At 50.6% G+C, this 22,925-nt stretch overlaps 2 protein-coding genes across 3 annotated transcripts; one reads left to right on the plus strand and one right to left on the minus strand.

Annotated features, from left to right (window-relative positions):
• Positions 1–1,139: 1,139 nt before the first annotated feature.
• DDX20 (DEAD-box helicase 20) lies at positions 1,140–6,486 on the minus strand. Its single transcript, XM_071768367.1, has 11 exons — positions 6,263–6,486; positions 6,087–6,181; positions 5,739–5,907; positions 5,350–5,464; positions 5,124–5,266; positions 4,633–4,771; positions 4,182–4,240; positions 3,598–3,680; positions 3,234–3,339; positions 3,037–3,138; positions 1,140–2,403 (listed from the first exon to the last, which is right to left on the minus strand). Exons 1-11 carry the CDS (start codon positions 6,459–6,461, stop codon positions 1,307–1,309), a joined length of 2,307 nt encoding a protein of 768 aa, XP_071624468.1. The 5' UTR covers positions 6,462–6,486; the 3' UTR covers positions 1,140–1,306.
• A 4,937-nt stretch (positions 6,487–11,423) lies between these two features.
• Positions 11,424–22,547, plus strand: INKA2 (inka box actin regulator 2). 2 transcript variants are annotated; one of them, XM_071768391.1, is made up of 2 exons: positions 11,424–11,512; positions 20,727–22,547. In XM_071768391.1, the coding sequence occupies exons 1-2, from the start codon at positions 11,477–11,479 to the stop codon at positions 21,711–21,713; spliced, it is 1,023 nt and encodes a 340-aa protein (XP_071624492.1). In that variant the 5' UTR covers positions 11,424–11,476; the 3' UTR covers positions 21,714–22,547. The 2 variants fall into 2 exon arrangements, with proteins under 2 accessions (XP_071624492.1, XP_071624493.1); XM_071768392.1 differs by lacking the exon at positions 11,424–11,512 and adding an exon at positions 19,101–19,278.
• Positions 22,548–22,925: the final 378 nt, after the last annotated feature.

Consider the following 22,925-nt stretch of genomic DNA (forward strand, 5'->3'; position numbering starts at 1 on the left):
CCCCACACAGCCCCTGCTGAGCAGACCCCACAGACCCCTTGTTCCCCTGCAGTGAAGGTTGGCACCCACTGGGGGCCAGCACTGGCCCAGCTGCAGGAAGCCACCCAGCACCCACTGCACCTCTCAGCCCATCTCAGGATTTTCCTGCCCAGAGAGGACACTCTGAGCTTTGCAAGATTTTCAGCCCCATCACTGCACAAGAAGGTCCAAACCACTGCCAGTGACACCACAGGATCTGCACAGGGAATCTGGCAAGAGCTATGAGGAAGGCCCAGGCAGCAAGTGATTTATGTAAGCTGAGGGAAAGCTGAGATGTTGTACTGGCTTGGAAGTTGCCAAAAGTGATCAGCCAAGCACCCCTGAAGACACCCAGGGGAAGCAGGGAGTCTCTGGCAGTGCAGCTCCCAGCAGGGAGGGAGCAGTTTTTATAAAGGAAATTCCCTCTATCCTTTGCTCAAGGGAAAAAACCCAATCAAACAAAACCTTCAGTCTGATCTGCTCTGGTGAACTTTTGAGAAATCAAAAAACTAGCTGAAAAAAACCCTAAAATCTCTATGAACCCAAATAAATTTAAGCTTAAGTTTCAAAATCAGCAGACAACCAAGAGCCACAACCCAGGACTCTCTTTTCCTGCTTCATGACAGCTACACACAAAGCACTGCAACCCCAACAGCAAATACCAATTAGTTTCATACTAACAGGTAATTTCATTCCTAATTAAAGCTTTCCTGTAAGTGTGGCAAGTCTGATATTGCTGCACCCAGAGGGACAGACCAATTACGATTGCTGCACATTTTCTAGATAATTAAACCATCCTCTCCTGCACACCTAGCCACAGAAGTGTTATTTATATAATGTTAATTAACTGGATTGAAATTAGCAATACAGGCATGAAGATGCAGGTTTAATTCTGCCTCTTTACTGGTATCTATTCAGTGCCTCTCTTTAGTAAGGGAGTTACAGAAAACAGGAAGATGTCCAACTATAAACAGACACAGTGAATTCACTCAAAATTCACACGAGTCCAAAAAAAAAACTGGGGTTGGTTTGTATCTTCTCCTTACTGATATTTGGTATTTAAGTGGCTGCCTTTTATCTTCCTTTGTTTACTTTGTAAAGATTACAAGTGACCAGCCAGCTGCCTTTCATTTCCTTTTATTAACAACTTGTGGCAACACCATCAGTGGGATGTATATAAAACATTTACCTAGACACAGCTCACTTACAAAAAGGACAACAACATTTTCCTCCAATGTTAAACAACGTTTGTTCCTATCTGCCAGTGCCCTCCAGCAGGGCCATTCCATCAATCCCCATTTTTCAGCAGCTCCTGGAGGTAGATGGAGTTGAGGTGGTAGGCATTCATCCAGCTGAACTGTCTGTAACTGTTCCTGTAGTGAGCCACAGCATCACAGTAGTTTTGCCATGCCTGATAATAAGATTTCCAGTAGTTTTTGTAACTCCAAGCCTCCCCGGGAACACCATCATCCCAAGAGCTGCAGGAGCAGTTATCTTCAGTTTTCCTCCTGGCAGGGCCAGAGAATGGATGGTTCTGGTTTTTCTTTTGTTTAGCATTTTGTTTCAGAACTTTCTTTTTCATTTGGTTTGGCTTTGGGACTTGTGGCACCTCCCGAGGCCTCTCTGGTGCAGGACAGAAGGCTGCACCCCCCTGGCCATTGGTGGGGACAGAATTCTGCTCCTGAGCATCTGAAAATGCTTCACAGCTTGAGTCACTTTCCCTGCTGAAGGAGGAAGCCCTGGAACTGGATGATCCATCACTGTCACCAGACACCTCACCATTTGCCATGGGCTCTGGATCTTCCACCTCCTCCCACTCCACATCCCCATTTCTGGGGAGCTCACCCTGTCCTCCTGGCCCTGAAAAGCTTCTTAAAATTTCAACCTCTCTCTCCATTCCCTCTTTAATGAAATACTCGTAGTCTTCAACAAATGCTGAGAAGCTCCAGGGATTGTTCTGGTGGTTTTTGAAAGAAGACAAGCATGGAATTCTGGGAAGACTTTTTTTTAAGGCCTCCTCATCTGGAGTCTGAGTCTTCCCTTGTCCCTCTCTTCTGGAGACACTTTTGACTTGATTCCTCTGCTCTGTGCAGCAATGGGAAGTCTGGGGGGCTCTGCCACCCTTCTCAGGGTTTGCAGAATTTGTGCACTTTATCTGCTTTTGCTTCAGAGTCTTTTTTGGCTTTTCTGCTGAAGAATTATTAACTGGAGGACTAGAAAGAGGCCGAGGTGCTTCTGAAGAGCTGCTCTGGGCAGGCTGCAGTGCTGGCTCCTCTGGTCTGACACCCCCAGTGTCAGAAGTGACTGAGGCACCTGCACACCCAGCAGGTTTGACTTCTACATCCCCATCTTCAAACTGATCCATCATCCCAGGAGGAATGGGCTCTGCTCAGAAGGGAAACAAGCAGGCACTCAGGTCAGCACATCCCTCTCTCTAGCAGTGCCAAGTAAAGCTTTGCACAACTGCAGAGATGTTCAGACATGGTCACTTAGGGCTACAAAATGACCAATTCTCAAAAAGCTCAAGTAGCCAGAATATTTTCTTTATAGAAGGCAACAAAAAGTTGATCAAGACAAACACCACTGCACTCCTTGTCACCTATTTTTCCTATTTAAACAGACAAAACAACCAGAATTTACAGAAAAAGATAAATGCTGTATTTCTAGCAGAGCAGCTTCTGCCAAAGCAAGGGCAGCAAACTCCTTCCTTTCCCTACTGCATCTTGCAGACTGAGAAAGACTCAATGCTGGATTTGTGGAAATGCAGCCATGCAGCTGCTGAAGCAACAGATGGGTGCAGAGTTCCACAGTTCCTGCTGATTCACACAACTGCATCTGCCACACGAGTCCTCCCTAGTGCAGAGCAGGACAAACCTCTCCCAAAATTAATACAACTTCAGCCAAGCAGACACAGGTCAGTTCTTTGTGGACTCACCTGAAGCTCTGCATAAAACCAACCCAACCAACAACCCCAGAGCTGCACTCAGAGGACAGAGCAGAGAGCTCTGCAGGACACACCTGGCAGAGGGAGGAGCTGAAGATTACATTTCTGAGCGATCTTCATCATCATGTTCTCCTCCTCCCCACGGCAGCAGAAGGTCACAGACAGGCCTAAAGTTCCTGTGATGATGCAGAGCAAAGTGCAGTTACCTCCCCAGGGCCAGGGCAGCCCCTGCACCCTCCAGACCCTCCAGACCCCCCAGCACTGCTCCTACCGAAGCGCCCGGCCCGGCCGATGCGGTGCAGGTAGGTCTCCCAGTCCAGGGGCACATCCAGGTTGACAACCAGGTTGACTTTCTCAGCATCAATTCCACGAGATGTCTTGGGAAAGGGGGAAGGGGAGAAGAGGAGAGGGAGCTCAATAAAATGCTGAACAGACCTCTAAAGACAGACAGCACGCTCGGGAGTAGCTGCTGGTTACAACTCCCGAGTTTCAGAGTGAGAATAAAATCACTCACAGAGCCCAGGGCACAAGCTCTGTCAGGACTTTTATGCTCCACACAATTTTCCAAGTCCAATCTGAGGCTCTGAAGGAATTTTTCATGCACCACTGATTGATACTATAAAACACCAACTCACCAAGTCTGTGGAAATCAGGACCCTGCAGTGGAACTGCTTTAGTTTAGCCATGGCATCCAGCCGTTGGGTTTGGTTCATGCTGCCTACAGTGAGAAGAATTAAAAAAGAAATTCCATCCAAACTGCTTTGGGAAGCTGGGGGTGAGGTCAGAAATAAGGCTGAAACTTCCCCAAACATCACTTCCAAGTGAGTCTACAAGGAACAAACAGAAACTTGAAATCTGTTAGAAAAATAATTCTTTTGCTCATTCTAAAGAGAAAACAATGATGTGATTACATGAGCCCCCTGGCTGCAGACAAGTTTTACACAAACTGCATTCCCAGGAATTATTGCTTCAACCTTCAAGTGTGAGTAACCTCTCCCTGTACAAATAACCCAATGCACTGATCTGCACATCCATATAAATGACTCAAACTGAAAAGAGGCAGCTAAATCAATTAAAAATTAACTCCTAAAGATCTACGAGGATTCAAGGGCTTTCTGAGTTATCTCACCATGCAAACCAAGACTTTAAATTATTTTGCTGTTTGAGGTCACATTTATGCACAACATCAACAGTACCAGACAGTCCCCAAGACACTCACCTGAGATGCACTCAGCAGGGAAGCCTCTGGATGTCAGTATTTCTGCAAGATGTTGAGCCCTGACAGAAACAATGAAAAGCACTGAAATAAAAGCAATGAAATAAAACCCCAGCCCCAACACCCCTGAGCACTTCCCAGGCCACTCCTTACAGCCTGGGACCACATTCCCAAACTCCCACTTTCACCTTTTTGCCTCAGAAAGTCACCTCACAGGTAGAAAAGGACACAGAGACACCAGGTCTGCCTCTGCTGGAACTGTGCAGGAGGCACCCTCATCCCAAAGCATTCTTTTCTTTTCCTGCACTTTCTTTTCCCTGGCTGCATTTCAGGAATTCTGCATCCTGGAATTGCACACTGCCTGGAGAATCCCTCTGGGAGTTTATCCCTGACTCCACATTACAGCCACTGCTTTCAAACATTCTTTTTCAAGCTTTTATTTCAAATTTATTACCTGCTGTGCAAATTGGAGAAGACTAAGGCTTGGTTGAATGGGATCTTGCTGAACAACTCCTGGAGGTGCTGGGTTTTTTCCTCAAATGTTTTATGTGGAAGGGGATGGGAATTGACTATTTTGTAATACTGCTTCAGCCCTGAGCAGGAAAACAAAGAATTATCAGATGAAAAGCTTCCCTAACACAAGCACAGTGCTGTGCTGCTGACAACAGCTGTCACTGCAGCTAAAGCAAAACCTGACATTTGTGCCAAATACAAACAGGAGGATTTTCTTGTAAGACTGAAAGATTTTTTTAAAGAAAAAACCAAAATTACATCCATCACTGATGTTTTAAATACATCAACACTGGGAATAAATACTTCACAAACAAATAATCCCCCTGTGGAGGGAAATGATGGTGATTCCCAAATTTTAAGGGCACATATGTTGATTTTTGTGTGCTTTTCTTAATCCACTGATAACAACAGCACCATAAGTGAACTCCTTACCAATGAGACTGGGATCAGTAGGGTTCAACCTGACAAACGTTGGCTCCCTCATGTACCTGGTCAGAGCATCAGCCAATGACTCAGGGTAAGTGGCTGAAACTGCCAGCATCTGCTTATTGGCTGGCAGTGAGGAGTAAATCCAACTGTGAGGCAAAGAAACAACAGTCACTGACAAAGGTGTTGGTGATTGATATTGATAAACTCACGAGATAAATGTTTTCCTTACTTGATTTGCTCCTGAAAGCTGCCTTCTTCCAGCAGCTTGTCTGCTTCATCAAGAATGAAGAGCCTGATGCTGGCTGTATTCAGGTAGTCCAGCTCTATCAGCTGCTTGATCCGGCCTGGAGGGGAAGGAAAAAGTAAAAGAAACTTCAGAAACATTCACTGAAAAGTTTCTAACCAGATATTTTGTCTTTCTCTTTAAAAATCATTTTAATAAGCCTTAAAAAAACACATATTTGAATAATCACTCATTATAAGAGTTCATCTAAATACCTCTGGGACCAACCTTTGAGCATGTTGCTGTTTATTGCTATTAAAACAACCCAAGCAAAACACCCCAGAGCCCCAAGGCAGCAGCTGCTGTGTCTGAAGCACAAGGATTCTGATCCCCACCTGGGGAGCCCACTGCTATGTGGCACTTCTTGAGCCTGGCTTTGTCCTGGTTCAGAGGAGTCCCCCCGATGAAGACGTGGCACTCCAAGCCTTCCATTTTGATCCCAATCGTTGTGATCACAGCGTGGATCTGCACCGCGATCTCCCGCGTGGGAGCCAGGATCAGGATCTGGAAGAGCCGAGGGTGACACCCAGAACGGGGCTGAAGATCAAAACCCAGCGCCCAGCCACCACAATTCCAGAGCCTCTGCCCGGCAGGCGATGCGAACGCCTTTTCCCCAGAAAAAGAACAATTTTCTGTACAAAACAAAAGCCCCGGGGCAGCGGGAAGGCCGGGCCGGGCCTCACCTGCGTGGCGGGGCTGTCCAGCAGCACGGCCTCCAGGGCGATGGCGGAGAACACGCAGGTTTTACCGGTGCCGGACTTGGCCTGCACGATGAGGTCTGGAAAGAGGCGACCCGGGGGTCACGGGAGCCGCTCGGAACCCCGCGCCCGCCCTCGGTGTCCCCCTGCCCCCCGCTCACCCAGCCCGCAGCGCCCCAGCGGGATGGCCTTCAGCTGCACCGGGGACGGCCTGCGGAACCCCGCCGCCTCCAGCCCCGACAGCACCGGCGCCGACAGCAGCAGCGACCCGAAGTCTGCGGGGCCGCCGGGCAGCAGCACGTCCCGGGTGCGGGGCCGGGGCCGGGGCTGCCGCTCCGCAACCTCCGCGGGCGCCGCCATCTTGGGACCGGAAGCGGCCGCACGGGAGCGCCGGGAAAAAAACCCAACGGCCGCCAGGGGGCGCCGCGCTGCGACAGCTGATTGGCTGGAGGGGTTGGGCGTGGCGTGAATGGGCGTGGCGTGAGGGTGGGCGGGGCGTGGGAGGAGGGTGAGGCGTGGGGTGGGTGTGGCGTGGGGTGGAGTGGGCGGGGCGCGAGGGACGGGCGTGGGCGGGGCGATGGGTGGGAGGGGCGTAAAGGGGGCGGGGCGTGAGGAGTGGGCGGGGCGCGGGGAGCTCAGTTTTGTGCTTTTTTTTCCCGTGAATATTTGAGCATTTTCCCGTGAATCTCTGAGGCTCCTCAAGACAGAGGGGAACAGAGCTGCCCCCTCCCACTCGGGACAGAGCAGGGGGGGGGACAGGAGCTGTGTCCCGAGGCAGAGCTGCAAGGATCCTCTTGGTTCCCGTTATTTTTTAATTTTGAGTGGGTATTGGTGTTGGTCCTCAGGGGGAACCGAGTCTCCGGCACGGGATAATTATCCCTGGATAAATCTGGGAAAGGAGACAGACAAAGGCACCTGGAGATAACAAAGGTTTGGTTAAACAGAGCCTCTCAGAACCCTTTAACTTGATGTGATCTGGACAGACACCAGAGCAGAGCCAGGAGAGGCCGTTCCCGTGGGGGGACAGAGCAGAGGTGACAGCACAGCCCCAGTCACCACCAGCAACCACTCCCCCTCCCAGTTTCCTTCCCTCCTTCCCTCCCCTGAGCACCCCAGCACAACCTGGGGGATCTGGGGATGTTCCCCGTGGGAGGATGCTCCCCGTGGGTATTTATTTAATATAATAAATTAAAATTATTTAATTTTCCACAGGAGGCTGGAGGGGCAGATTCCAACCCCCCCCGTGTCTGGGTGCTGAGGGTCCCTTTGCCACCACCACTGCCACATCCTTTGTCCCTCTGGTCCTGGCCCTTACCACGGGGCTGTGTCAGAATTAGGTCACGCTCCTGCAGCTCTATCAGTTGATCTCATTAAAGGTTTTGTGTCTCCCTGAGCCCTTATTCCCACAGAACTTTGTTTTAAACTCTCGGTGTGCTCAGGGTGTAAGCAGGAATCCTCCTTTTACCCCAGTCCTGAATCCCCATTGCTGCTGCTCCTGTGTCAGGAACCCCCAGCTCTGCTCTGCTGCCCCTTGCAGTAACTTCCAAAGGAACATTCCTGCTCAAGCAGCCCTTGGGAATCTCATTTTCCTCTCCCAGATGTGTTCGGATGGAGCTGAACTCTCCCCAGTCCCTGCAGCAGGTCTGAGTCACCCTTCAGAGGGTGCTGTTTGTGTTCACACTGCCATGGGAACCCTGCTTGTCCCCTGCCTTGGGCACTGCAGGGACAGACACTTCATATTTGCCACCAAAAACTGACCCCAAGCCCCCTCTGCATGAATTTTCCCTTTGAATAAATAAGAAAGCTGGATGGCAAGTTCCCAAGGAGCAGCAAGGCTCTGGGGCAGCAGCATCTTCTTTGTTACTTTAATAATTTGCAAGGTCTTGGATTTTTTCCCAGCAAGCCTGGTGCCCGGGGTTGTTATAAATAAAAATGACAAGGAGGTCTTGGATCCAGCTGAGGCTCATTTGAGTGCCCTTTGCTTCCTCTTCAGGCACGTCCTGCAGAAGGATCCAGAAGAACTCCCCAAATTTCAGATGGAATCCAAAGGGGGTCACAGCTGATGCAGCTGCAGAGGGGATGAATTCAGACCCCAGGAGACACCAGACCTTCAGCTACACCAGTGAGAACACCCCAAATTCACTCCTGTCATTTTCTCCAGATAAATAAATATCAGCCCATTTTAGTATGCTTTTACACCAAGGTTTGCTAAATTATTTTTCATCTCGTATGAACAGGATTTATGTCACTGAAATGCATCCAGCTGAGATGTAATCCAAGAGGTCTTTAGCACAAGGCACCTCAGGGAATGCACGAGGAGTTTCCCTACCCTGGTGCCCCTGGCACCCTCGTGCAAGCAGAGGAACGTTGGGAGCTGGAGTTTGGCTGGAGCAGAGTTAAAAGTTTTATTTTTGGGATGGGGGACAGTGAGGCAGGAGCACGTCAGGGCCACAAGTGCAGAGGCTGCCTGCACAGTGTTAGGGTTAATGGAAGAAATGGTCAAATTCTCAGGGGTAATTTACCTCCTCATGAACAAATATAAAACCAGAGTTAAAGTTTTGACATTATGTTCTCCCTTGGCTCAGGCAGATGTGAATGCCTCAGTGGGTTTAAACAAAGATGGATGCAATTCAGGTCACACTGCAACTTAAGCAAGGAAAAATTGTGAAAGGCTGAACTTTGGTGTGTGCAGGAGAGTCAAAATGCAGGAAAATTCAGTGATAACCACGCTCGTTAGTTCAGCAAAGAGCAGAGACGTGAGAGCCCTGAGAAACCAGATCAATGAACTGAAAGACAAGAAATGAGATGAGCCTTCAGCTGTGAAGGGATGGATGGAGGGAGGCAGGAGGGAAGGAGGGAGTTCATGGAAGTGGAATACACCACTCAGAAGGCCTGTGCTATTTTTTGCCCAAGTATCTCAGTTTTTCATTTCATCCTGAAATAAGCCAAGTAGCTTTCTGCTCGAGGGTGTTCTATTCTCTGCTCTGCATTTTCTGGGAGACCTGATTTTCCACTGCACTGCACCATCTGCTCATGGTTTGCACCAGGGCAGAGCCTGGCATGGAGCTCCCAGGTTGCTTTGAGCCACTTGTCTGCACGGGAGAGAAAAACGTTGCTTAGTGGGGAGATCCTACTGAGAAAATATTTTGTCTTTTTCCTTTCTCTTACAAGTTCCCGAGAGTTTGGAGCACATCAGTGTTCTGGTCTTTCCTTTATTCTATGCTCACTAACTCCTTTATCAGCCTCGTGGGACACCAGCAGCCCTGGAGGCTGAAAAATGAATCAAAAAGACATCTTTAAACAGAAGGCAGAGGCTGAAATCTCTTCCTTGTTCATCTGCCAGCAGAGCCCAGGGCTCAGTGCATCCCAAGTGTTACGGGAGCTTTCTGGAGCAAAGCCTCTGGAAAACCTGGGACTGCTCACCTTAGATTTGATGCCTCAAATAAACATGAGTGTTTTCTGTGCCTTTTTATACTGGGATATCCAAAGCTCTGTGAAAAGCACCAGTTAGAGCTGACCCTGAGCCTGGGGCCCAGCTCCTTGGCTGGGGCACAGGGCCATTCCCTGCCCTGTTCAGAGCTGGGGGGCAGACAGCTCAGGTTGCAGCCTCCACAGGGTGCCATCTCCCTGATTTTTTACCCCTGACTGGCTTTTCAAACCTGCCATATGATCCTTGGTCTGCCCGGGGGGGCTGGGGATACACAGCCCCCGACCCTGGGCCGTGGGGAGCAGCCAGCTGGCCAACGAGCCAGACAGATTTCAATAAAAAATGATAGCTGGGCTGGTTGGTTTGGGCTTGAGAAATGCTCCAGACTGGCAGATCTCCCACTTACAGCACAGCAGACCCTGCTGGAAGTGATTAACTTTTTGATAAGGTCATTTCTTTAATACATTAATATGTTTACTGCCCCACGTTCTACAGATCCTTGAAGGGAGATGTGATTTTTCATGGTTCCTTAACAGACTGGAAATGCAAACCCTGAAATGAGAAGAGAGACAGGAGATTTTGACCAATACTCAAAGAGATGCTGGAAGGATCAATAAAAGTTAACTCCAGAGTGTGTCCTGGACATATCTGAAAGGGCAGGCTGTAAATTTGTTATTTTAATTGCATTTTAACACAAAGGTCAGCTTTCCAAAACACCAAGGCTGATTCCTACAAACAAGCAAACAAAATCCTGCTACCAGCTATAAAACTTGACTTTCTTCAAAACATAAAGATCTGGAAAGGGAAGGATTTTAGCGAGATTTGTCAATACTCAGATTTATGGGACAAAAACCAAGTAATTGTGCTTTTCACTCCAAAGCATGAAATGGTTTTCCATGGTTTTTACCATGGCAGAACACTCAGACACACCTTGCTCACCCATTACAGGGAACTCAGCATTTATCATCTAAACCACACATTTTGTGTATAAGCTGAGAATAACACACACAAACAAACATATAGAAATGTATGTATGAAACGCTGAAAAAAAAAAAAAAAAAAAAATCAAACCCTTTCAAACTCAATGCAGCTATAAAGTCTGAAGATATCAAAATGCTTGAATTTTCCCCCAGCTCATCTGTCCATCTCTCTGATTCCCTGACAACCAATACCAGAGGCTCTTGAACTAAAGTGGAAAAAATTCTTGCCCTTAGCAGAGTGCACCCCGCAGCACCCCTGGAGCTTTCCAGTTGCTGCCGTGCGTGGTGCTCCCCCTCAGCCTTTGGAACACACCGAAGGGAAAAAAACCCAAAAAACCCCTGCTGTTTGGAAAAGAAATCCCTGCTAGGGGGTTTCCACACCTGCTCCTTGCAGCGCTCTGAACACGGATCTGCCCCCGGCAAAGGGACCGTGTGGGAAGTTCAGCTGGTGGCACGGCCACCTCCCGGAGCCCTGTCACCCCCCCGGAGCCCTGTCACCATCCCAGAACACTGTCACCATCCCAGAACCCTGTCTGTCACCCCCCCGGAGCCCTGTCACCATCCCAGAACCCTGTTTGTCACCCCCCCGGAGCCCTGTCACATCCCGGAGCCCTGTCTGTCACCTCCCCCGAGGTGTCGGGGCGCAGTTTGCCCCAGAGGGATGCTCAGCGCCCCAGCCCCCGGTCAGAGCCCCCCGGGAAGCCCAGAAGCTCTGTGCATTCTGTCGCGATCAAGGCCATATCGGATAAGCGGTGTTTGCACGGGGTGCGGATCCTGTCGCCTTTACTCCCGGACCCCCGAGGGGGCTCAGCCCCCCCTCTCGCAGCCTCCGCTCCAGCCCCGCCGCCCGGGCCGGGCTCTGCCCCGCTGCTCGCAGCCACCGCCCCCCGGTGCCGCCCCCCGGGACCCCCCCGCCCTCCCCGCGCCGCGGGCGGAGCGCGCATGGAGGGGCCGAGCCGAGCCGGGCCATGGACCAGCACCTGCGGCGGCTGCGACAGGAACTGGTAAGGGGGCGGCGGGCGGGGGGCCCGAGCATCCCCCCAGCCGGGACTCGGTGTGCGGGGGGCGGCCCCGCAGGGGAAGGGGGGGAACGGCGGGGCGAGGGAGCGGGAGCGGCTGCGGGATGGCGGGAGGGGCAGGGTCGGGGTCGGTCCCGCTGCCTCCAGCCCCGGCCCGGGGGGTTCCCCGGGTTCAGCCCCCCCAGAGCGGGCAGGCCCGTGCCCCCCCGCCCCCTCGTCTGCGGGAGAGAGACGGGGGCACGGGGGGCTCCGGGGGCGGGCAGAGCCTCTGGGGAGGAGATGCCAGAAAAGAGCAGAAATCAAAGCAACGTTTACAGAAATCTCCGATAAGCAGAAGTTTACGGGAATAAAAACGATGCAAAGGGAGCGTGCGCTTTGCCTCCTCCCGTGCCCCCTGAAAACATTTCTTGAATAGGGAACCCTTTGTCATAAATCAGCACTGTTTTCTCCCTCCTCCCGCTCAGATTATAACCTCACTCTCTGAACTTGCTTGGGCTTGTCCGAGAGCCCCAAGGTGCTGTTGGTTCTGGGGCTTGCTGGGGGTGGATGGGCAGGAAGAGCCGAGAGCTTCCCAAATTGGGTGCAGCGCTCGGGAGGGCTGGCAGGGGAACCGCGCGGTGTTCCGATAAATAGATAAGGAGAACAAAAGGGGAAGGCAAGGCAGAGCAGAAACGGGGGGATGAAGTTTCTGAATGCACGAAAGCTTCCCGGTCTGGGACTCGACAGGAGGTTGGTTTCAAGCTGGAATTTGTGCGGGCTGGAGCTTTAGAGCAGGGGCTCACAGGGAGCAGCGCTGTCCCGCCTGCATTACAGGAAATGTTCCGCGTGTAAGCAACACGGTTTGTGTCAGCAGGGACAGGGACAGGACAGGGACAGGGACAGACCCCGTGTGCCCAGGGCAGGGGCAGGGACTCGCTGCTGGACGGGTCCTGGGGGACCCGGGCTTGGGCAGTGGCTCTTGGCTGGGGCTAAAGTGTCAGCAGAGATTTAACCTGCTCGCCCTACCAGTGTTTCCCCAGCAAACAGGGAACAAACCAAAACAAAGGGAAAGGAGAGTCCCTGGTGTTCTGGGTGTGAGGAACGAAAGGCAAAGTGTGAACCAGGACACGTACGGTATAACCTGAGAGATCTATAAAGTCTGAACACGTTGGAAGGTGGGATGGGTAAAGAGTAACTTTGAAAGGAGTGTGCCTAGGATAAGGTTCCTGAATCTGTGTTTTGTCTTCTAAACAAATCCATTTCACTATCTGAGCAGTAGTTTGCACAGAAGCTGAAACGTTGCACCTCTACTTGTGAGTCTACAACATGCCCATCCTGTAGCACACAACATAACTTCTGGAGAATTTCAGTGTATTCAAAAGGAAAACCAAAAAAATACTTAAAATGATGAAGCTATGGCTTTGTTCATACCCTTTTAAATCATAAAACTGCAACAACTTTTACTATACTAATAAGACAAGAACTTAGCCTGGCAAAGCTTTATGTACGTGCTTAGCTTAAAATAACAGGAAGGGGCAGTTGGCACCTTCAGTGGGACTGCTGGAAACTCAACTGAAAGCTCCCTGGATCCTCATAGGTTTCATTTTCACTGGTCACATTCGTTCTCCCTCCCACCCCCAAATTTTTGTTACTTAAACTTAAAAACTTACTTGGAAAGCAAATCCTCGGGGGCTCAGAGCACAGTCCTGGAGCTGCTGTGAGTACAGGCCCGTGGGTGACAGCTGGAGAGACCCTCTGCTCCAGCACCCTGTTGGGAACAATTCCTTTCATCAGCAACTTCTAAATGCAGATTGCACTTGGAGAAGGCAAGAGGTAGCAATTAAAGCAACCATAAATGATATCCTGAGCAATAACAGCTTTTAAACGCCAATACTATCAAGACAACCTGGAATTAAAAGAGATTGATGTTTCTTTAAAGACCCCCAAGCTGGGTGATAGACAGCTGGAACCATCTGCACTGAGTGGTGAGTGGGAACTCAACCTCTTGACCCTGCTGCTTTGCCACTTTCTTCATTGCTGGGCAGGTCGTGGTTCCAAACATTAAATGCACCAGAACCAAGAATTGTGCAGGAGGAATGTGGGGAGGACTTGGGCAGCTGGAGTCAGGGAACAGCCCCTCCTGCAGCTGAGCAGGATCCAGTCCCAGGGCTGTGGCTGCTTGGGGTGTGTGTACAGAGCAGCTCTGGGGAGTGGGATGGGTGGAGGGATGGATGGATGGATGGATGGATGGATGGATGGATGGATGGAGGGAGGGAGGGAGGGAGGGAGGGGGCAGAGGCAGAGTCGTGCAGGGGTGTTCTGCACAAACTCCCAGCTGCAGGAAGCAGGTTTGCTGGGGCTGGCTGGTGCCACACGGGGACCTTAGAAGCTGTTCAATTATCAAAAGTTTAGTTTGTCTCAGTGTAAACTGCTACAGCTTTTTGGCTAGTTTTGAGGAGGGGATTTTCTCAGAAAAGAGCAGATGTTGGAACAGCTCCCAGTTCCCAAGGAAAGGTTATCTTCATCTTCAACTGCAACTCAATCCCTCACCAGTGTGAGATTTGAGGATTCCAGCTCTAATTTTTCTTCCTCCTGCTTTGTGCATTAAAAAGAAAAACAAAATATCTATACATATATAAATAAATAACTCTGTACTTGTTTTGTGCTGGGAGTGTGCCCAGCCATTTCACAGGCAGCCCATGCACTGAGCTCACCCCGTGCTGTGCCAGGGCAGCCAGAGAGCAGTGTGGGTCCGGGTGTGCTCACACCAGTGTTCACATTCCCTCTCTGCCAGCTCTGCCTCTCTCCCAAGGATGAATCTGACCCCTTTCCAGTCAATGGAGAGATCTATTCCAATCGCATGCTTTCCATTGTAAGCTGATAGTTTCTGGCATGTGTGGTGTCCCTTTGATTGGAATTCATTCAGAAGCTTCCACATGCAAATGGTTCCCGGGCAGGGGAGCCTCAGCTGACACAGCCATTCATCCCTGGGCAGGATGGGGCTCAGTGCAGTGGCTGGAGCCCTCCCCTCAGAGCTGACACCAGCCTGGGGAGCTGTTCTGGACAAGCTGTGCCTTGGTTTCTGTCTGGAGAAAATACAGAATTCCCTCGCTCGCCTCCTCCGGAAAGCCCCCGGGGTCTCTGGACACAGCAGGGTTTGAGGAATAGGCTGGGTTGTAGGGCTGGGGTGGGGATGGGTTGTGCTGCTCCACACCTGTCCTTCAAGTGGCAGTTGTGAAATGTGCCCCAGAGCCTCTGAAGCTCCTGTTAATCCCCATCCTAAAGTCCTCCCGACTTCATCGTCTGGATTCAGAGTCTGCAAACATCATTCTGAGGCACAGAAATATGATGTCTGCTTGCCGAGCTGCAGAATGTTATCCCAGCTGAAAGATGAGATTTAACAAGAATTGTCTTGCTCGGGGATTAGCAGAGAGGAATTTTGTTTCCATGCCTCATGCTGCAGATGGCATTGGCTCCATAAACTTTCTGACACGGGGATTGTTTGCACGGGAACATCAACACAGGGACCATGGCACTGGGCTTTCAAGGCTCTTCTACAGGAAGAACAAATCTCTTATTATCTAGCTGGCAGCTAGGTGTTTCTGGGTTTTCCATTGCTTTTTTCTAGAAAGAAAAGTACTAAATGTACTTTAAAACAAACCCCACCACTCTGAGTGGAACTGTTGAATGTTCATCATAAATGTATCTCATTATCAAGTCTGACAGAGCCTGTCTCCCTTCCTACATTAATGTATGTCCTGGTAGACAATGTTTCTTGCTATGAATATCTTGTAGGAATAGAACATTTGGTCTGAGTGAAAAATACAGCCAATTATTTTTACTCTTTGTCTCACAGTGGGTCCTATTTCCAGTAACTGTGTCATGCTCAGAGAGGAGTCTGCTGTGTTTTGCTGCTATTTCTGCAGGGGCAGCTCTTGTGATTTGCAGCAGAGAGAGGCAAAACTCAGACCTGAAGGGCTCACATCACCCCTCACAGCTCCAACAGGTGGGAACATGCAGCTGCATTTCTGTCTCTGCTGACAAAATGGTCCCTGCAAGGGTGGCTCTTCCCATCCCTGCTGGAGATGGCATGAGAAGGTTGGGTGGTTATTGCAGAGGCTTGTTCTGGAGTGTTGCCTTCAGGGAAAGTGCAGAGGAGTGATTTGACAGCAAATGTTCTGTCCCATGTTACTGGAGGAGAGAAAAAACCAGTCACAGAATTTGTCTGCTTGCTTCTTTCCAGAGAGGACTCCTGAAGATGGTAGTGGATTTTTTGGTTTGGTTTTTTTTTGGCTCCCAGCTGCAGTAAAGTTAAAGATCAGCTCTCCCAGGGAAGCAGACTGACACTTCTACCATCACCTCACTGGTCAGTCTGGGTGTTGAGGCTTATGGTCTGTCTCATCCCTGGGCTGTGGGGAGAAGTCTGAAGGCTGCAGTTCCTTTCAGTCCATTTATCTCCTGGTTGTAGGGACTTATTTTCTAATCTGCCTTTAATTGTAGCAAGTGGGAAGCACAGCACAGTGTCATGACAATAGAAGGGAAGACAATTGAGTAAGGAAGAGTCAATTGAGGGATGCAAACCATGTCTTTCGTGGTGAACAATTGCTTAAGGTCTATTTAAAGTAGTGAGGAAAAAAATCGTAGTAAAGTTTCAGCATCCTTCCTCTTCCGGATAAGTTGTGAGCTCATTGTTAACATCCTCATTTATGCCTAAAATACTCTGGAAAGAGTGGAAAGAGGTGGGAAAAGAGACTTGAAATTCTTGCCAAAAAAAAAAAAAAAAAATGGAAGGACCAAAAGGTTTCAGGCCCTGGGCGTCCATCAAGGGAAGGAAAGGTGCAAAGCTGGAAAGCAGCAATCTGTGAGTGCTGGAGAGTTGCAGCCTGGTTTAAGATGAATCTGGTGAGTGACCCAAAGGAAAGCACAGAAACAATATCATCAGCTCAGCAGTTCTAAAATAATTTTGGTCCCTATTATGTCATCCTCTTTAAATACCAATTGTTTGTTGCTGGTTCTGTTGCCTGTCAGCACTGTTCAGAGCTGCCATTTGCCCGCTGCTCTTTCCTGTCCTCTCAGCAATAACTTCCTCCCTGCCTTTCTTCTACCTAAGAGCTGGACATCTGTCTTCCTCCTCCTTTCCACAAAACACGCTCAGAGCTCTTCTGTTCTCCTCCCTGTGCTCAGCTGGGAGCTGTGCAGTGGTAGCTGGGTTTTCCTTTTCTCCCATAACGTGCCAAGGCTGCTGCAGTCCCAGGCAGGCCAGCTGTGCAGGCAGCTGGGGATGGAATTCTGAGAACTCAGTCCCTGTCGGTGCTAAGAGGAAAATGTTCATTCCCAAAGTGGCATAAAGATGTTATTTATTTACCTGGGAAGTGACAAGTGAAATCTCCCTTATCTGTAGTCTCAGGGATTCGGGTTTGGATTCGATAAAGTGCCAGGAACTGGTGGGGATGTCCCTCAGGGCAAGCTCTGCAAAGCAGCTGTGGCTGTAGCTCTGGAGAGAAGGGTTTTTGAGGAAATCATTCCAAAGGCATGGCTTACACACTGAGTGATCCTTTGCTGCTCAGAATGAGACTGTCAGTGTGAAAAACCTCTGTATTTCCACTCTGCCAGGCTTGCAAGGAGTGCACTGTTTGGGGTTTTTCCCTCCCTTCATGCTGAATATTCCTTGAGGATAATTGGAAAGTGCTTGAAGAGCTTTTGAGCCTTGCACTTCGGTTTTCAGTGTGCAGGGTGACTGCTGTTAAATTCAGCTTTGCCTGGAGAAGCTGCTTCTCTGGGGGAGGTTGGTTTGGAGGTGATGCCTCCCTGGGAGCATTTCCCACCAGAGTGAACCCCAAGCACTGCAGTGGAACACAGACCTCAGGGCTCTGCTCAGCCCTGTGCCTGCTTCTCTGCTATAAAAACATCCCTGGTGGCTTCTGCAGAATGAGACCAAAACTCTGCAAAAGTTTTCAGGAATAAAAATGAAGTGGAATTGGAGGCATCTGATTCTTGACTGTTTTGTAGAGATGAATTTGAACATCTGCAAGTTGTTGTAGTTCTAATTTGGGTTTCCTTGGAAGCCAAGGTGCCCGTCAGCCACTTGTATGGAAGCACAGATTGTCTCAAATCAGACACCCAGAGTCCCTTGGGTGCTGAGGCATTTGTGCAGAGTCCAGCAGGTACCAGAAGGGAGGATGCTGCTGGGCAGGGTCTGTGCTGGACCCCAAGGTTTGCAGAACCTGCTCTTTCCCTCTGCTCCTCTCTGCAGGGCTGATTCAACACCAGGCTTGGGACTCAGAGCTCCCCAACACGCACGGAGCATCTCCTGATGCCCCCTGGTCACCACTTACATAATGTCACTTGCATAACCCCAGCAAGGACCAGCAGGGTCTCCCTCTCTCTCTCTCTCCTTGTCAGATTAAGGCTCTCTGGGGTTTTGTGTCACATTCACGCTCTGTTTGACACTGCACTTCAGTTCATCACAAATTCCAGTTCCTTCTACACGAAGCCTGTGACCAGCAGGGCCCCAGGGTTGTCCCTTCAGCCCTGAGTTCCCACCTTGCAGTCAGAGCATCTGCTTGGCTTCCAGCCCCAGCTGCTGGATGATTTGCAGGAATATTTTTCCCCTCTCACAGCCCGGGGACCCCAGTCCTGAGCCCTTCCTGGGGGGGTGGGTGCTCTCCTCTGGAGATGATTCCTTTTCTGGAGAGTCTCCGAGAAGCCAGTCTGAACTTGGGAGCACTGAGATCTTCTTGGCAAAGAAGTAGCTGTGAGACACTGGGCAAGAAACAACTTCTTTTTTTTTCCCTCCAGAGTTTTCTCTCCAGGGTGAGTGCTCCTAATTACCACAGGGCAATTACTGGTGGATGAAGTCCAAGCCCCTGCAGGCTGTTGGGTCACCAGTGTGACTTCACTTTGGGCTGGGTTTCACTCCCTCTTCAGTTCTGTAAAAGCCTGAACTGATGCCATGAAGAGCAAAAGGCAAAGCAGAGGGGGTTGTTTGCTGGGTTTTTGGCTTGCACAACCCAAAAGTTTTGCAGTGTTTGCAAGCACGGTTCAAAGCCTCAGGCTCTGTAGAAGCCTCTTGCTGATGGGGGGATTCACACTGCCAGGAGGACACAGAGTCCAGAACCAGGAGGGCAGGATTTGTCCCACCCTAGAGCAGTGCTGAAGCTTGGCAGAGGACTCACATCCCTAAAGCTCCCAATTTCCCCCCCATTTTCCAGGGGTGCAGCTCAGCCCCTGGCACAGGCAGTGCTGGGCATCGGGGAAGCAGCATCCGACCCCAGAGCAGAATTTCCAGGGGTGAAAATATCTCCACTCCTGCAGTGCTTGGCTCCCCAGGCTGGTGCTGGCACCAGGTTTGGTAGAACCAGATTTTCTGTTCAGGGGGAAAAGAGCTGGAGCCTGAGTTTTTGGGTCTTCCCTCATCGGAGGGAGACTGGATCCACCCCTGAGCAGTGCAATAAATCTGAATGCTCCCCAGAGCCTTGCTGGCTGAGGCAAACACCCTGTGACCATCCCACCCAGCACAGGGACTTCAATTGCATCCCCGAGGTGCAGAGCTGAGCCAGGCAGCCCACGCCCAGGGGCTGAGCAGCTCCATCCTCAGGGCAGGACCCTCCTCATTCCCACACGCTGTGCCAGCTGGGGATTTGGTGGGAAGTGGCCAATGAGGGGCCAGGCTGGCTCCAAATCCAGCTTTTTGCAAAGCCCCAGATAAAGCAGGCTTCCAGTAATAAGGCGAGAAAGGTTTGGAGGAGAAGCATTACAGCAAATCTGGAGAGGTAAGGTGATAGCTCTGTCTGAGGCTCGGGGAGCATATGGCTCTTGTAAGGGAAACCCAAGAGCTGGGGCAGGCTGTAAGTGGGGCATAATTTGATTGTCTGCAGGAGAGGAGATTTAGTTGCTGATGGTAAAAAATGAGATAGCTGGAGACACTTGGTAACATAATCAGGAAGCTCCACACAGATTTTCTGTATCTGGGTATCTCCGCTGCTCATTCCGGGTGTTAAATGAGTTTCTTAGAAGCTCTGAAAAATCACTGTAATCTGCTGGATCTGGGATTCCAAAGCCAGTCGTGACCAGAAACCGTTGAGGAGCTTCCCACTGGCAGATTTTTACAGAGAAACCAGTTTTCTGATGACTGCACTTTCCACAGAAATGGAAACAGAGCAAGAAATGGCACCAGGTTAGAATGAGGATGTAAATAAGTAACTGTGGATAATGTAAAGCTGAATGTAAGATGCATCTGTCCTTTTTTTGCCCTAAGCTTGAGGTCTATAGCTGTGGAAAAACTGAGAAGCCTTTTAAACTGTTCATGGCAGCACAGGCTGAAGCTTTTCCTAGACAGTGATAATCTCTGCAAACCACCTCCCCTCCATGTCCTCACCTCCAGCCCTGCCATCCCCTCCTCCCTGCAGGAAAAAAAAAAAAGTGGCAGCTGTTGGAAAGTCCTGGATAGCCCATTGGTTTGGGAATATGATCCAGATCCAGAGAGAAAGCAACAGAGTGAAAGGGAAGAGGAGGGAATTTAGAGGCTCTGGAAAATAACTTGTCTGTTTTCAAGCCCAGTATGGAAAGCTGAATCCTTATAGCAAGGTTGGGGGATGAAGCAGAACTGCTACGAAAGCTTTTAGTTTGGGTATCAAAGAGATTGCCAGCTTGATGTGAGTCATTTTAGAGTTTGTTTGCTGTTTTGTACAAAATTTCAAGTTCGTTGAAACATCTTTGATTGTCTTCTAGTAAGAGGTGCCTGTCATGGAGGTTTTAAGATCTGAACACATCATGTACTAACCATGGGATGCTCACTGGAGTTTCATTTACTTCAGCTCTTTAGGTAAAGCAGCAAGGCTCTCTATGGAAGGCACTTGTGTTATTATTCCAGCTCCTGATTTCAGTTGGAGACAGGGCACAAAAGCAGAAGAAGATCCTAAAACTGGGGGCAGCCAAAACCATCCATAGCCTTGCACCTTGGGTTTCTGCCCAGCAATTAATGGAATTTTTCTTCTCAGGTCAAAAAAAATCCAGTCCTTCTGTCAGCCCCTCTAATACCACGAGGGAAACTCCAGGAAATGTCCAGCTGCTGTTCCATGACATCATGACATGGATGTGGTAGGGGCAGGATGCATCTAGAAGGCAGGAGGAGGAGGGGATGCTCAGCCCAGCTCCTGCCCTTGGCTCTTTGCTCTCTCCTGCTGCCACTGACTCCATCTCTGCTTCCTTCCCTCTGCAGCTCTCCATGAAGGAGGTGGGAGACGGGCTGCACCAGCAGATGAACTGCATGATGGGTGCTCTGCAGGAGCTGAAACTCCTCCAGGTCCAGACAGCTTTGGAGCAGTTGGACATCTCCGGGAGCCGGAGCGCCGTGCCTGGCACAGAGCAGCATCCGTGCTGCCAGAGCCACGGGGATGTGCCCAGAGCCCAGCAGGACCAGCAGCCACGGGGCAAGGTGGTGATGGAGGAGAGCAGCCCCAAAGCCCTGGTGTGTGCTGTGCCTCGGGGGGTGGCTGTGTCCTGTCCCACTGCACTTCCAGAGGGCAGAAACCTGGGAGATGCCTCCTCCGGGAACCTCTGCGGGGAGCACGTTTCTCACCCCAAAGCAGCTCCCTCTGTGCTGAGCAGGGTGGAGCCCCTTCAGCCAAGGACATTTGAGCCCAGGAGCCAGGACATGGCCAGGGGGTGGGCAGGATGCCAGGAGTGCCCAGGGTGTGAGGATGGCCACGACTGGACATCATCTCTGATGTCCCAGAGCAGGAATCGGCAGCCCCTGGTGCTGGGGGATAACATCTTTGCAGACTTGGTTGGGAACTGGTTGGATCTGCCGGAGCTGGATAAGAAGGGGGAGAAGACTGAGGCATCCCTGTCCGTCAGCAGATCCCAGGAGCTCTGCAGGAAGTTTTCCCTCACAGCCAACATCTTCAAGAAGTTCCTGAGGAGCGTTCGGCCAGACCGGGACAGACTCCTGAAGGAGAAGCCCTGCTGGCTCCCACCCGAAGACAAAGAGCCCACGATCTCCAAGAGACCAAAAAAGATGAACAAACCCAAGGGGACATTTTACTTCCCGCTTCACGGGAACATCCAGAGCCATCACAGCAAAGCAGAGAGGTGCCCCAAGGCAGAAAGCAACAGTGAGAAACCCAGAACTGGCACCAAGAAAGTCCACGATACCATAGACTACACCCAGCCTGGGTTTGACATCAACACAGCTGTCTGGGTCTGAGCCTGTTGGGGTCCTCTGCTCTGCTGAGCATTTCTTCCACACCAGAGAGGAGCTGGAGGCCACACACAACTTTTCAGGAGACCCCTGAGCTCCCAACACGGACTGAGAGGAGAGAGGAGTCCCCTGCAAAACCTCTGGCCACCTGCAAGTGGTGTTTTCCAGAGAACTACAGAGATTTTGGGGGGGAAGCTTGCAAAAATAATCGGAATCTTTAGGAGCTTTAGGGCGAGTGGTGCCACAGATGGGCAGGTCCTGGAGCCTGCAGGTCCCTTCCAGCATCTCCAGTTCCAACAGCACAAAATTCACTGTGTGCTTGTGTGTGTGTATGAGTGTGCAAATTATATATATATATAGTTTTTTTTAAAAAAAAAAACAAAAAAAATCTATTCCTGCTTGTGTGCACTGAAAACTGGGTTATAAACCAGCAAGTCTAGTGTTGTACCTGAAGCACTTGTTACTTAAACTGAGAGAAATATTTGAATTTCTAAGACTTGAACAATCCCCCTGGGGGTGCTGCCCCCAGAACTCCATCCCTTGCCCTGCTCCCAGCACCTCTCCTGCCCCTCCCAGTCAAACCAGTAAGACACAAAGCTCCTTCCATGGGAGTTTGAGACCCTGAAACTCTGGGGGGGGGGATTCTGCCTCTCTCCCCATTCCCTTTTCCCAGGGCTCACACCAGACACAGCCTGGCACGAGTTTGGTGTTGTGCTGAGGTACAAGGTTGTAAGAGGTGACTGTTGATGTTATTGTTGTTGTTTCCTGTTGCTGACCTGTACAAACCCCCCGACAGAACCGAGTTCTTCAGAGTTACCAATAAAGTGGCCTCAGCCTCCAGCCTGCCTTGGGGTGTCTGTGCCTGGGGGATGAGCCCCTGTCCCCTGCTTTTCCAACCTGGAACCTTCTGGGTTTGCCCCAGGGGGGTCACAGCTGGGGGATATCACAGCTGGGGAGGGGGTTTGTGTTGCTCTGGGAGTTTCCATGCAGGAGAGGTCACAAATCCCACAGGAATGGGGACCCAGAGGGTCCTGGGGGGGTCCCAGAGCTGCTCTGGATGCTGAGCTCCCTGCAGGGTCCATCCTGCCCGGGGAGAGGGGGAACTGGTGCTGAGGGAGGGTCCTGCAGCCCCCTGCCCGTGGACAGGGCTGTGTCACCCCAGGGTCCTGCAGGTCCCCTCCCTGCTGGATGTGACCCCGGGGTGCTGAGCCGAGGGGG

Source organism: Heliangelus exortis, chromosome 25 (genome assembly GCF_036169615.1).
Source record: "Heliangelus exortis chromosome 25, bHelExo1.hap1, whole genome shotgun sequence".
Taxonomy (NCBI): Eukaryota; Metazoa; Chordata; class Aves; order Apodiformes; family Trochilidae; genus Heliangelus; species Heliangelus exortis.

What these genes read in the sequence shown, in the direction of transcription:
- DDX20 (XM_071768367.1), bottom strand. Translation starts at nt 6,461, where the DNA reads ATGGCGGCGCCCGCGGAGGTTGCGGAGCGGCAGCCCCGGCCCCGGCCC. An exon ending in CATAGCAGTGGGCTCCCCAG is followed by an intron (nt 5,465 to 5,738) that starts GTGGGGATCAGA and finishes CTTCCCCTCCAG; the next exon opens with GCCGGATCAAGCAGCTGATA. An exon ending in AGCTTTCAGGAGCAAATCAA is followed by an intron (nt 5,267 to 5,349) that starts GTAAGGAAAACA and finishes TTTGCCTCACAG; the next exon opens with TTGGATTTACTCCTCACTGC.
- INKA2 (XM_071768391.1), top strand. Translation starts at nt 11,477, where the DNA reads ATGGACCAGCACCTGCGGCGGCTGCGACAGGAACTG. An exon ending in GGCGGCTGCGACAGGAACTG is followed by an intron (nt 11,513 to 20,726) that starts GTAAGGGGGCGG and finishes TTCCCTCTGCAG; the next exon opens with CTCTCCATGAAGGAGGTGGG.